At 46.0% G+C, this 15,206-nt stretch overlaps 1 protein-coding gene across 1 annotated transcript in view; it reads right to left on the reverse strand.

The window, feature by feature from the left end:
- Window positions 1-15,206, reverse strand: part of LOC126470976 (doublesex- and mab-3-related transcription factor A2-like) — a 113,408-nt gene that overhangs the window by 45,781 nt on the left and 52,421 nt on the right. Inside the window, exons 3-4 of the mRNA XM_050099022.1 lie at window positions 5,506-5,654; window positions 663-836 (exon numbers count right to left, since the gene is read on the reverse strand). Coding sequence (XP_049954979.1) covers window positions 663-836; window positions 5,506-5,654 — 323 coding nt within the window. The remainder of the gene's footprint in view (window positions 1-662; window positions 837-5,505; window positions 5,655-15,206) is intronic.

Here is a 15,206-nt window from a genome sequence, read left to right on the forward strand (position 1 = left end):
ATTTATTTTTTGTGAATCTTTTATGATCAAAGCATTGGTTTGCGAGTGGCATAAGCGTTTCGAAAAAGCCCCTGGACGCCTCAGCATATCATCAGACAGTATAATCGACGAAACTTGAAAGAAATGATTAAGAACGATCGCCGAGGCATAGTCATAGAAACCAAGAACGAAGAAACCCCGAAATGTGCGTACAAATGTGACGATTCCACTGTGGTTTTCGATTTTAACGGAATAGTACACCATGAGTTCTTGCCACAAGGTCGAATGATCAACACAGAGTACTACTTAAAGTTCAACACTATTTAGTTGAAGCAATCCGAAAAAAAAAAATCCGGATTTGTGACAAAATTATTCATGGCTTTTGCACAATGATAGTGTACCTGCTAATACTTGCTTGTTTTTCATGAATTTTTGGCCAAAAACCATATCGTCCAACAAGGCAAAGAAAGTTGCTGATGGGGTTAAGGACTGTCTTGACTTCAGGGGCCCAGGAATTTCACAATATCCACCGTCAGTGGCTAACCAATCCGTACAGTTTCCGAGCTTTGTGGAGAATACAACGGGCCATTGAAATTCCTGGTGTAGTAAAACCTGGGGTTGTTGAGCACAATGTAACAAATGGACACAAATTTTTGTTTCGTAAAATAAGAGACTGGTGGTACCTGGCAGCGGCCGCAGCTGCGGCGGCTGGGTCGCAGGGCACGCACTGCTCTATGGCCTTGACGAGGTCGTCGCCGCAGCGGCGCAGCACGAGCTCCAGCACGGAGCGCTTCTTGTGAGGGAACAGTTTTGCCAGCAGGTCCAGCGAGCCGGCCGCCAGCGGCCGCTGAGCAGCGCTCTTGGCCGCCCCCGCAGCCACCGCCGCAGCCGTCGTAGCCGTCGCCGTCGTAGCACCCTCGCCCCCGCTGCCGCCGCTGCTGTCGCCACCGTCACTGCCTTCTGTGGACACGAGAGGCGCTTCTCATTTCCTGTTCTCCTGATGCGTATAACCGAAATGACTAGTACGGGCTCGATAAATATGTAGGTACACTGATCAGCTAAAACATTATGACCACCGACCTACTATCAATATAAGCCCGTCTATGGGATAGCAGAGTCACCTAGCGAGGAATGACTGCTAGTCAGACACACGCACGGTGCATGTAGTATCAGTGAGCGTACTGTCCGTGTGTAGAACGGGGAAGGACAGCGATCTGTCTGAGTTTGACCGAGAGCAGACTGTGATTGCCCGGCGGCTAGGCACGAGCACTTCGGAAACTGCACGACTTGTCGGGTGTTCGAGGAGTGCTGTGGTGAGTGTCCTTAAAACGTGGTGAAATCAAGATGAAACCACATGCAGACGTCGCGGAGTTGGGCGGCCACCCCTCATTACAGATGTCGGACGTCGTAGGCTGGGAAGACTTGTAAAACAGGACAAGCGGCGAACTGTGGCGAAACTAATATCAGACTTTAATGCTGGGCAGAGTACAGGTGTACCTGAACACACAGTGCACCGAACACAACTAACGATAGGTCTCCGTAGCCCACGACCTGTGCATGTGCTAATGTTACCACCACGACGTCGGCAATTACGACTGGAATGGGCATGTGACCATCATCACTGGACGTTGGGGACAGCGGCTGAGCGTTTCTTGGTCTGATGAATCCCAATACCTTTTTCATCACGCCGACGGGCGGGCACGAAATCGTCGTCTTCTAGGGGAACAGCTCCTTGACACTTGAACTGTGGGATGGATGCAAGCCGGCGGCGGCTCTATTACGCTCTGGAGGACATTCACATAGGCATCCAGGGGTGCAGCGGAGTTCGTGCAAGGCACCATGACGGCCAAGGAGCATAGTACACTGATTGCAGACCACGTAACCCCTTCATGACGATCATGTTTCCCCTATGGCAGTGGCATTCTTCAGCGTGACAATGCGCCATGTGACGTGGCCAGGAATATGATGGAGTGGTTCGAGGAACACAGTGACGAGTTCCAATTGATGTTCTGGCCCCTCAGCTCGCCAGATCTGAACCCGATCGAACACATGTGGGGTGTGATTGAACATGGCGTCAGAGCTCATCGCTCCACTCCCCGGAATTTACGGGAATTAGGTGACTTGTGTGTGCGGACGTGGTGCTAACTCCCTCCGGTGACTTACCAAGGCTAGATTCAAATGGTTCAAATCGCTCTATGGGACTTAACATCTGTGGTCATCAGTCCCCTAGAACTACTTAAACCTAACTAACCTAAGGACATCACAAACATCCACGCCCGAGGCAGGATTCGAACCTGCGACCGTAGCAGTCGCGCGGTTCCGGACTGAGCGCCTAGAACCGCTAGACCACCGCGGCCGGCTTACCAAGGCTTCATTGCTTCCATGTCACGATGAGGCTACGCATTTATCCGAGCCAAAGGTGGACATACCAGCTAATAGGTACGTGGTCATAATGTTCTGGCCGATCAGTGCATATTCCGTTCTGCATTGTAGCACTGTTCCAACACGCTTCGACGAACTAGCTTCGTGGTGTCTATACACCGCATTTGTCATCTAGGCTCAGTTCGACTCTTTGCACAACTGGGCTATAGCCATTGTTGCTGCCAGCGGTGGTGCACTAAATTTCGCACCCTGTTTATCCCTATATGTTAGCGTCTTTAGCAGAGTGGTCAGCATATACGGCCCCAATGTGGAGGACCCGAGTCCGATTCCCAGTACTGGCAAGTATGTTTCCTTGGTGGGAGGACAAGTACGGGATGTACTCAGTCTTATAATGCCAACTGAGGGGCTACTTAAGCGACTAGCAGCGGCTCCACGGTGTGGAACGCCTGCAAAATGGCTGGGAGAGGTGTGCTCTGACCACGTGCCCCTCCATACCGCATCCTCATGACGACACGACGACCGGTAGATATCCCTTGGGCTTTCACGGCCTGGACAGGGGCTCGTATATTCCCAACTCTGTAGATGAATGGTCAGACGGCTGACTGGCATATGAAGGACACGGCTTCAATTTCCAGTACTGCCAGCGATCTTTCCTTGGTGGGAGTACTGGAGCGGGGGCCACTCAGCCTCGTGGGAGGAGCTACTTGAATGAGAAGTAGCGGCTCCTAGGTCTGCATAGCCGCCAACTTCCGAGAGAGCAGTGTGCTGACCCCTTGCCCCTAAACACAGCATCCGAACGACGTTATATGCTAGAAGATTTTATTTTTTTTACACACAACTCATCTAGAAACTTAATGAGGTTTTCCTCCTATTGTACTGTATATGCACAGTAACTAAAATTTCATTTCTTGCTATCCTGCCTGGTGTTGCAATTCCAATGGCCAGTGTAGATACTTCTAGGTCCAGTATTTCCACAGTCACCGACCACCGCCCCGCATAGTGCCAAGTTCGCTGGTGCCGGAGGTACGGAAATTCTTGCACTGAATAGCGTCGTAGGCAACAGCTGAAAATTTCAAAATAGAACTTGCGCGAAAACTGCAAAAACTGGACGTTCCTGTCCACACCCGGAAATGTCGGTGGTCGACTCTGTCGATTTCCGTCATTATTACGTGAATCTCTGTATCTGTCGGTGGCAGCTCGTTTGTGGTGATTTCGTTAAAAACTATGATCTCAGATCTGGTGGTATGTGAGATGAAAGCACTTACAGAAAATAGAAATTTTGTCATGGAAAAGATTATAACTGGTGCTTGCGTAGTTGAGGAAAAATACAGGTAAGCATGAGCTTTGCACCATTCGAAACACTCAAGGACAGATGACTGATAAATTTGGTGGAGGTTGCAGTAAATATTGGTAGCGTTTTTTGGGTGTGTCACTGCAAAAAATAGTTACACCAGCCCACAACACTGTCTAGGGCTCTGCAAGGCTACTATCTCTCGCACTAGTCCCAGCTGTGCTGTGACTGAGCGTCGAAGTGAAAACGCTGTCAACACTGCAGACGAGGGGCAATCAGAAACTTTTAATTATCACCTTAAAAAATGAGGTTAGGGTATTAATTTTGTGTTTGTTTTCGGATATATGTCTGCAGCCCTGGAACACGATGAAACTCCCACTCCGTAGTACCACAGCATGCCACTACAGTAGTGAAAACAAAATGGCATACCTCAATAATAAGCTAGAGTATAGGTTGATAATTCGTTTCTGCAATGGAGGGTAACAACGCTGCTGGAATTCATGCTGACTGGTTGGAAGAGTATAGGAGCAGTGCACCAACACATGGCATTACAATTAGGTGGCGCAGACGCTTCCTGTGCGATCAAAGAAATCTGAATGACGAGACTGAAGACTTCTTTCTGTGAAGAACCTGGAGTCGCAAGACAAGTAGAGGTTCTGGCGCTTGAGGACCGTCGTGTCACATACGAGGCGATGGTGGGAAAAGTGAAAACCAGTCATGGATCAGTTTTCGACGTCTCGCACGGTATTTTGGACATGACAAAGACTGCTGCCCGCTGGGTTCCGGAACTTCTCACACCCGTTCTAATAACCCGACGAACCGAAGTAGCTTCGGAAATTCGGCAGTTGTGTGGGACTAATCCAGATGCCGTCCTATAGCTGCATAGTCACCATAAACGCGAACTGGGTGTATCACTATGATCCGTAACAAAGGAGCAGAGCAGACAGTGGTAACATGTAGTTTCATCACCTCTAAAAAAATAGCGAACATCCAATCATCATCGGGTAAGCTGATCTTTAGTGATTTTGGGATTGCTACGGTGAGGTGCTAACCGATAAGCGGTATACAGTCATAGCAGCATACTACCCAAATCACCTGAAGAGGTTACGGAGGTTGGACTGACGGGAAGTTGACCAAGGAGATGTTTTTACTCCACGGCAACGCTTCAGCTCATTCAGAACAGGACACAGAGACACATACTGTTTCTCTGGGCAATTAAATGTTGCCTGGCCCCCCTACTCTCCTGACATGGCATCCAGTGACTTCTTCTTCTTCCCTCAGATGAAGAAACCATCGCGTGATAGGCTTCCCAGAATTGACGACGAGGTGATTTTCAATGTGCACAACCAAAATGTAGACTTCTAGAACCAAGTTATCCATCGGTGGTAAAAGTGTGTTACACTGAAATGTAAAATATCTGCATCTCCATCTACATATATACTCCGCTAGCCACCAAGCGGTGTATGGCGGAGGAGAAGGTCTAACACAATCACCAAGGTTCGTGGTCACAACTTGAAATTTTATTTTTGCTGTGATACTTAAAACTAAATTGCTACCCAATTAGGATGCTGGTACCGACCCACTGACAAGGATTTAGGGACTAGCTGTTAGCCGGCCGGAGTGGACGAGCGGTTCTAGGCGCTACAGTCTGGAACTGCGGAACCGCTACGGTCGCAGGTTCGAATCCTGCCTCGGGCATGGATGTGCGTGATGTCCTTAGGTTAGTTAGGTTTAAGTAGTTCTAAGCTCTAGGGGACTGATGACCTCAGAATTTAAGTCCCATAGTGTTCAGAGCCATTTGAAGTAACTGTGGTCATCTCCACTTGAGAAAAGAAGAGATGAAGAAAGAACACGTACCTGCGGAGGGCTCGCTCTGGGGAGCCGTGGTGCTCATGCCGAAGATGGGCCCCTGCGGCAAGAACCCGTACTCGGCGCCAGTCGTCACCGCCACCAGCCCCAGCGCGATCGCGTCCTCGGCCGCCTGTTGCCGCTTCAGCGCCACCTGCAGGACCACCAAACATAGTGCGCTGCAGCCACGGTAGCAGAGTGCATGTTCCTCGCCCTCACGGGCTGGATTTACCACAGCAGTATCAACAGATGCGAACAAGGTGGGAAACTAATGTTCATAGAGGAAATGAAGCACGCCACTTAAAATGACCGTTAACATTTCCCCTGAAATCGTAATTGTGTTACCTGTATTGGAAAGGTGTACTCCCTGCTTCCAATAGGCAAGTGATTCGAAAATAATGAAAAGCAGTGCATTAGGGCTTGTAATGAAACTGGACGTTGTCTACATTTATCTTGGCTTAAAGGCGTGTCTCAAGAGAGACTGTTGACAGAAATAATGGTAAGTCATTTACACCACTTTTTTTTCATTTGAGTTTTCTGAGTACTCTGACATCTTTTATACACATTCTATAGTATTATTCACTCTCAAAAACAATTATTAGCATCACTTACAGGGGATATACACTGATGGAAAAAATAGCAACGCCAAAAAATAATTAATGTACAGTAATGAAATTTCGGGATTACGTGTGTCTAGGTAACCTATTTAAGTGATTAACATTGCAAGATCACAGGTTAATGGAAGTGCGACATAAGTCATTGCAAATGTGAAATGCTGGTACATTATAACGGGTGTAACCGCCAGAATGTTGAATGCATACATACGTATGTGCGTGCAATGTGTTGTACAGGTGCCATATGTCAGTTTGCAGGATGGAATTCCATGTCTGTTGCACTTAGTTGGTCATAACAGAGACGGTTATTGCTGTTTGTGGATAACGCTGGAATCTTCGTCCGATGATGTCCCATATGTGCTAGCTTAGAGACAGATCTGGTGACCTAGCAGCCCGAGACAACACGTCGACACTCTGTAGAGCATGTTGAGTTGCAACAGCAGAATGTGGACGAGTGTTATCCTGTTGGAAAACACACCCTGGAATGCTGTTCATGAATGGCAAAAAAACAGGTCGAATCACCAGACTGACGTACAAATTTGCAGTCATGGTGCGTGGGATAACCACGAGAGTGCTCCTGCTGTCATATGAAATCGCACCTCAGACCATAACTCTAGATGTAGGTCCACTGTGTCTACCAAGCAGACTGGTTCGTTGCATGCCCTCAACTGGCCTCCTTCTAACCAACACACCGTCATCACTGGCACCGAGACCGAACCAGCTATCATCAGGATGCTGATGATGATTAGTGTTTTAGGGCGCACAACAATGAGGTCATCAGCGCCCGGTTCATCAGGAAACACAACAGACCTCCGCCCTGCCCTGCACTGAGCTCTCGCTCACACCACTGAAATTGCCAATGGCGGTGGTTTGGGGTCAGTGGAATACACGCTACAAAGCGTCCGGCTCGGTTCTGTCCTTCAGGTAACCGATTTGTAACAGTTCGTTGTGTGAATGTGGTGCCAACTCCTGCTCATACTGCTGATGCAGATGCAGTACGATGCATCAGAACCATACACCGAACATGATGGTCTTCCCGCTCGGTAGTGCCACGTGCCCGTCCGGAGCCTGGTCACCTTGCGAATGTGCATTTTCGAGACAACCGCTGCCAGCAATCATGCTACATTCCTGCCAAGTCTTTCTGCAGTATCGCGGAAGGGACGTTCAGCTTGTCGTAGACCTATTACACGACCTAGTTCAAACTCGGTACGTTGTTGCCTTAAAGACATTCTTGACTAACATCATCCAGTCTCAAAGGTAAGTAACGCTCACGACTGTTACAGCGTGTATTTAAAGCAAACATGATTTGCATCCTCATAGTGGCATTACTAGCGTCACTCTTATGCGACTGGTGAAATTAGAATAGACGTCGTCTTCGGATGTAGAAACAAGCCTCCCACTCCTTCTTGGTGGCGATTTTTTCCGTCAGTGTATAATGCGTTTTTCACAAACAATCAAAAGCTAACATTTCCAGTAAAATTAGATGGCACGTATACCCAACTAAGTGTAATGAATCAAAGGGTGTCTGCAGACGCAGTGCTATATTCGAGGCACCGGCCGCCGCTGCCAGTGACCTGTGCTGATACAGTACATTCAGCAGCCAGCTGCTCACTCTTTCAAACCTCCTTCCGCGAGGCAGTGACCAAGTCCCCGGACGCTGACCATCCTCCGACGAGCTTCTGCGTCACGGAAGAATGCGTCAGTGCTACCTCTACCACATAACCAGTCTCATGACCAGTAGTATTTGTACCTACTGGGCCTGACAGTCATGATCGCACAGTTGGTCTATGTTACAACGCCAACTCTGTGTCGGACGCTGCCATGGAAACACCGACGTATCTATGACACAGGTCACAACACCGTCTCTGGGCCTCGAACCAGTGTCTGCTGCCTGACTGCCCAGGCTCTCGGCAGCCCTGCACTCTACCGCCAACGTGAGTCTACTCGTCGGCATCCAACCGTCTCCCCACATTCCGGGGTTGAACTGAGGTCCCCTCAGCCTCGCTGAGGCCTGGGGCAGCCAGCCGTAGCGTCCATCCTCCAGTGCGGAATTCGGGACGCTGGCCGCCTTCTCTCGGACAACAAACGCTTTGGCCAGGTCTGCTATGGGCTCGGTTAAATCAGATATCCACAGGGCCTGACGCACTACCAGCGGGTGCTCGGTATGCGACGTTGCTGACAAGGATGGCTCTCGCCGAGGTTCCAGAGATCAACAACCGTGGCCAGTAAGACCGAATGATTGTAAATAATGAGTAATAAAGAGCATTTATAACCACGGGCTGCCTTCTTCTGCTGCATACACATTCATCTCTGGTAGATAATCTCTTGCCCACTCTAAGTCATCCCGGGACCCATCAGATAAGCTAATAACTATAATTTTTCATGACCAGGTTTGATCAGTATGTGTTATTTATAATTTTGAATTATTCGAAAACTGACCTTCCATTGCATGTTTTACATTAAGTTTAAAATGAAACATTTCGGGAAACTTATGAAAAATCACGTTATTACTATCATTTTTATAGATTTAAAACTAATTACAACTGGTCACTGCCAGTAATCAATGTAGCTAAAATTCCAATATTTCCATAAACTACTTGTGAGAAAGTTGGTATTAGCGCCGCCACCCAAATCAAAATAATTATTTATGTTTAATGTTACTTACATTAGAATTATCGGACTGTAACAAGAAAAGTAGTAACTTATATGGGCAAAATTAACATAATATCTACGAATTAAAGAAAATTACGTAAAAAATTGATATGTTGTGAAGCACTCAAATATTCGAGAACACATATCGTGAGCTCTCATCATGGGTAATTGTTTCGCGGCAGTTCTGCGCAGATAAGACATTTAGGTCACGTACTTTGTGGAAAGGATAAAATGGATAATGTTAGCAATATTTGTATGTTACGTATGTTGTGGAAACAAATAAAATTTGAGAATAATTTAAAGAGAAAACATGAAGCTTTTCGTTTATGACAATAACTGAACGTCTTGCAGCGAGTACTTATTTCCTAAGCAACTGGAGCATCTAGAACAACGACTGAAGAAGAATGAATCAAATATTTTCAGATAAGTAGAAAGATTTTTCAGTTATCTTGATCCGAAGATATGTTAATTGTTCTAATTATCTTTCATATTCAAGCTACATTGTTTGGATGCATTCACGGTGGGATTATGCGACAAGGAAAACTGTTTTGTAGAGCAGCAACAAACAAATAGGGTGAGGAAGTTTAGAGCCTCTAATGCTACCCCTGGTTCTCTGATAATGTACACCAATAAGGGTCCTGGGATTTCCCAAAAGATAATGGGCATGACCTTTTCAGTGAATACATGTCTCTTGGATACTTTTCGGCCACGATGAGTACTTCGATTCCATCGACTCTTATTCACTGGTTCGTAATGATATACACTACTGGCCATTAAAATTGCCACACCAAGAAGAAATGCAGATGATAAACGGGTATTCATTGGACAAATATATTATACTAGAACTGACATGTGATTACATTTTCACGCAATTTGGGTGAATAGATCCTGAGAAATCAGTACCAAGAACAACCACCTCTGGCCGTAATAACGGCCTTGATACGCCTGGGCATTGAGTCGAACAGAGCTTGGATGGCGTGTACAGGTACAGCTGTCCATGCTGCTTCAACACGATACCATAGTTCAGCAAGAGTAGTGACTGGTGTATTGTGAAGAGTAGTGACTGGCGTATTGTGACGAGCCAGTTGCTCGGCCACCATTGACTAGACGTTTTCAATTGGTGAGAGATCTGGAGAATGTGCTGGCCAGGGCAGCAGTCGAACATTTTCTGTATCCAGAAAGGCCCGTACAGGACCTGCAACATGCGGTCGTGCATTATCCTGCTGAAATGTAGGGTTTCGTTGGGATCGAATGAAGGAGAGAGCCACGGGTCGTAACTCATCTGAAATGTAACGTCCACTGTTCAAAGTGCCGTCAATGCGAACAAGAGGTGACTGAGACGTATAACCAATGGCACCCCATACCATCAAGCCGGGTGATACGCCAGTATGGCGATGACGAATACACGCTTCCAATGTGCGTTCACCGCGATGTCGCCAAACACGGATGCGACCATCATGATGCTGTAAACAGAACCTGGATTCATCCGAAAAAATGACGTTTGCCATTCGTGCACCCAGGTTCGTCGTTGAGTACACCATCGCAGGCGCTCCTGTCTGTGATGCAGCGTCAAGGGTAATCGCAGCCATGGTCTCCGAGCTGATAGTCCATGCTGCTGCAAACGTCGTCGAACTGTTCGTGCAGGTGGTTGTTGTCTTGCGAACGTCCCCATCTATTGACTCAGGGATCGAGACGTGGTTGCACGATCCGTTACAGCCATGCGGATGAGATGCCTGTCATCTCGACTGCTAGTGATACGAGGCCGTTGGCATCCGGCACGGCGTTACGTATTACCCTCCTGGACCCACCTATTCCATATTCTGCTAACAGTCATTAGATCTCGACCAACGCGAGCAGCAATGTCGCGATACAATAAACCGCAATCGCGATAAGCTGCACTCCGACTTTTATCAAAGTCGGAAACGTGATGGTACACATTTCTCCTCCTTACACGACGCATCACAACAACGTTTCACCAGGAAACCTTCCTCATGTCAGCACGTTGTAGGTGTCGCCACAGGCGCCAAACTCGTGTCAATGCTCTGAAAAGCTGATCATTTGCATATCACAGCATCCTTTTCCTGTAGGTTAAATTTCGCGTCTGTAGCACGTCATATTCGTGGTGTAGCAATTTTAATGGCCAGTAGTGTATGTTGAATGTGCTCTACGTCTTTAACGAGTCACATGGGAGTGACTTGTAAATTTTCCTATACATTAACAGTGTGTTGAAACTGCTGCTGCCATCGTCGGATGCTTTGAGCAGTAGGAGTTGTAGTGCCTTACTCTCGACGAAAAGCATCCCGCATAGTTATAACTGAATTGCACCTGCTGAAACAGAAAATAAAACGTCTTTTATTCCTGCGTTACCGCCACCTCGAATTGGGCGATCAGCTAGCGAGCTAGTTGCGCCATACAGACCACTACCAGTAACCACATGAACGGAGAACTTACAACTGGCGCCAAAGTAAACTTTCCGTTCCGATGAATGGCTTAAAATGTATTCCAAGTTTGTATCTTCATTTTTGTAGTAACTATAGTCCACTGAAATCGGATGTATATTTTTGAAATACCTTGTTACTGAGTAACGTTATAAAGTTAAAGCGCTCTAACAAGTACGTCCGGAAAGGTCGCGTGCAGAATCGCTGTCTGGGTGGGGGTCTTGGTGTTCGGTTCCTATCTGAGTTAGGAACATGGGGTTAAAAGCTTCTGGTTTAGCCCAGATCAGCGGCCATTTGCATAGCCATTCGAAAATATGTCTTACTACAGCTATATTATACTATATCAAATAAGATTAGAACCACCAACAGGAACTGGTGTTCAGGCAGATTATGCAAATCTTTCAGTTCCTTTTGCAAAATGTTTTAATTGGGTTAATGCTCAGCTAATGGCACCATTTTTACGTACACCATTCGGATTTTACGTGCAAAAACACTCAAATCAAAACACGTTTACTGGGAGGTTTTGAAGCGCCCCACTTCTACTTTAAAATTGTACGAATTGGATAAAGTCAAAACAAATTTTATTTATCCAATAATCTTTATCAGTTGTCGCGATACGATGGTTGAAAGTCAAGATAAATGTACCACGTAAAATTAGTTTTTACGTGAGCTGAATGCTCGGAAATGGTTTAAAGTGAATGAGGTGAATAAAAAATGCATTCTTACGACAAAATTGAAAACACTCTCTCAAAAATCTAGCTTCATTCAAATGTTACGTGCAAAAAAACATTTTTGTGAGTTTTTTTATGCGTGACACTTCTGTGCTTCAGAACCTTGCGAATAGGTTCAAATTTTGTGAGAAAGTAGACATATAATGTAATTAATGGTCGTCCTGTTGATTTTGAAAGCTCTATTCGTAGCCACGATATAAGAAACATGGTTCGAAAGACAATAAAAAACCATACCAGATCAGTTACCGCGCGAGTCAACAAAAATCTAAATCGACAGCCAAGCTATGGCGGTCTAATGACTAAATTATGCTAGAGTGTAAGTTGGGAACCAGAATGAAAAATGCTCCTATCATAGAACAAAAAAAGGCGAATATGTCCTGGGCAGGGTTGGCGACGTAAAAGAAGAGAAGTAGCTTTTCGACTTATCAAGCAGCTTTAAAGATATTTAAATCGTAACATCTTGACTTATTCGCGCTTTTCTATGGATTAACCCTACTTCCCCAACGCACTGAGCTCTCTTAGCTCCAGGGTGTTGGCACACCTGCATCTTGCAATTCATAGGCTAAAGTCCCTGATCCTGTGACCCAAAATCCAAAGGTTTGCCAGTCATAGTAAACAACATATAAAATTATGTGTCTTAGGAGGGTACATATAGTAACTAAAAAAGTTTTTCTGGAGGGATACAATTTCTGGTGGTTGATTTGGTCCTGAGGGAACTCTAAAACAATTTCTTTATTTCTGGGGGGTAGGTTGATTTTTTTTCCTCGAGGGGACCATTTCTCCCCAAAACCTATACCCTCTTTCATGTATGGTGAGGGGTGTAAGAAATAGGAGGTGTCCGAGAGTTGGAGTGCATCTATAACAGGAAGTATTCCAGAGTGAGGATGTATGCATTCTAAACTTTAATGACACGTTGTGTCATATTAAACGACATGGCAAATGCCATATTGGATTCACAACGATGTGTTTCGTGTTCTATGACATGCAAACTCGTATCATGTCCATTATAATTATCCGGGATGTTATGCCGTGGTCGGTTGACGAATTCTGTGTCGATTCCCAACGTTTCGTCTCCGACTGCGGGAGACATCTTCAAGGGGGTCCGTAGCTCAATGGAAGGTCCAACACACCCACTGGCTCGCTACTGACTGCCGCTAAATCCCGTGTCCGCGCGCTCCCACGCCGCGGCGTGACGTCACGTGTTTTGAAAACGTCAGTGCAATTGGCCGCTGTCCTTCGCCGTCGATCGCCGTTGCCATCACCAAGTAGTGGGCGGGTGGTACACATCTTCTTTAACACCGGCATCCATATGCCGTTTAATTTCACACCCTCCTCCTTACGGTTGAAATTATTAGGGTGTTTAGCGATTTCGATTGCCTCCCTGTAGAGCCTTTCGTAATATCCGCTTGTGGTCGCTAGTACTTGCGTCTCCTCGAAACGAATATTGTGGTTCCCTGGCTGGAAAGCAATGGAATTAAACGGCATATGGATGCCGGTGTTAAAGAAGATGTGTACCATCCGCCCACTACTGGGTGATGGCAACGGCGATCGACGGCGACGGACAGTGGCCAATTGCACTGACGTTTTCAAAACACGTAACGACACGCCGCGGCGTGGGAGCGCGCGGACACGGAATTTAGCGGCAGTCAGCAGCGAGCCAGTGGGTGTGTTGGACCTTCCATTGAGCTACGGAGACGAAACGTTGGGAATCGACACAGAATTCGTCTACTGACCACGCCATAACAGCCCGGATAATTATAATGGACATGATATTTCCGGCCGTGAAAGTCTACATTTTAGTAAAACACGTATCATGTTACTTCACTTGATGTGATGCATTATATTACATGACATGGGTACTAACACTGGCAAGTAAAAAAGCGCGAATATGTCAAGATGTTTTGATTTAAATGTCTTTGAAGCTGCCAAATGAAGTCGAAAAGTAGATCCCTACTTTTACATCCTCAGCTCTGTCTAGGACATATTAGCTTTTTTGTGCTATGATAGGAACATTTTGCATTCTGGTTAATATAATTGTATTTCAGCCAGCTCCCTTTCGTTGCGCATCGCCTGTTGCATACAGAAGGTGACGTATATATAGGCACATAGATTCAGGCAGATTAGACACAGGGTTATTTTAGCCACCAGAGCAGTTCGACACTGTCGGACTTTGTGATCGACGCTGCAGTTCCTCAGGATCCGCAGACCATCTGTAGTCGTCGTTGGATCTCGTCGTGACGTTGTAGTGATGTACAGAATCCGTTGCGGAGCGTTTATTTTTAGTCGATTTCATAATGGTTTATGCCGAATATTCCCTGTGTCTCGCAATCTCCTCCAACGCCTTGCAGTGGCCCCAGGTAGCAAATTCAGCGTTCCTAAGATTTTGGTCTGTATTTCACCTGCTTCAAGGTTTCAGAGTATTATATCCTGCAAACCACGGGTGGCATATTCGTCACATTACGTTGAAATCTCCACCAAGAAACTACGCAATACTGCTAAATAACCTACAAACATTCTAACATACATTTCTGACATAAGAGCGAAGGAGCAATGATCTGCTTCGTACTTTGACTATGGCAAGTGTTCTGTTTGATTTCCTGAGTTTGGGTGCGCCTTGACGATATGACCTTGGCTGTTAGCAGAGTCGGGGTGTTGAATTCTGATTAGTCATTTTCGATTTTATAGGCGAATGTTGCAGCTTAGAGCATGTATCTGTGAGTGATCCGAACAGGTTTCATATCAAACCGTCGAGCTATTAACGAGCTGGATGTGATGTTTGATGGAAGAGATGGATTTGGGGGTGATTAATTTAACCTAATAAAAGTCATTTACTTCCGTGGAAATTTGAAGTGTTGTGGTTTCGGAGTGACTTTTGGGCCACGTAACTTTAAATTGTTACCCTGGTCTGCCTTCGTGGAGAATTCTGCGAAAGTTGCGAGAAATCATTTTGGAGGCAATGCACTAAGTGTCTAACCGAGTGGCAGAATCTCGGAATGTTTTGAAAACGGACTGCTATAGGGTACTTATCTTTTGAAGTTGGGGTAGTAACAATTTTAAGACTGTCTCGCGGATCAGTGCGACTGTCATTAAGAGTAGCGGTGACAATAATTATTCCGGGGTCGCCGATAAACGCTTCCTTGCAGTTCAGTAGTAAAATACGTTGTCATTTCATTTCATTTATTGCGTATTTAAATATCTGTTACCTAGTATTTTAAAACAAGCTGTACATATTAGAGCTTTCATCATGTAATAACAATTTTTTTCATTATAC

The sequence above is a fragment of the Schistocerca serialis genome, chromosome 3, assembly GCF_023864345.2.
Source record: "Schistocerca serialis cubense isolate TAMUIC-IGC-003099 chromosome 3, iqSchSeri2.2, whole genome shotgun sequence".
Lineage (NCBI taxonomy): Eukaryota > Metazoa > Arthropoda > Insecta > Orthoptera > Acrididae > Schistocerca > Schistocerca serialis.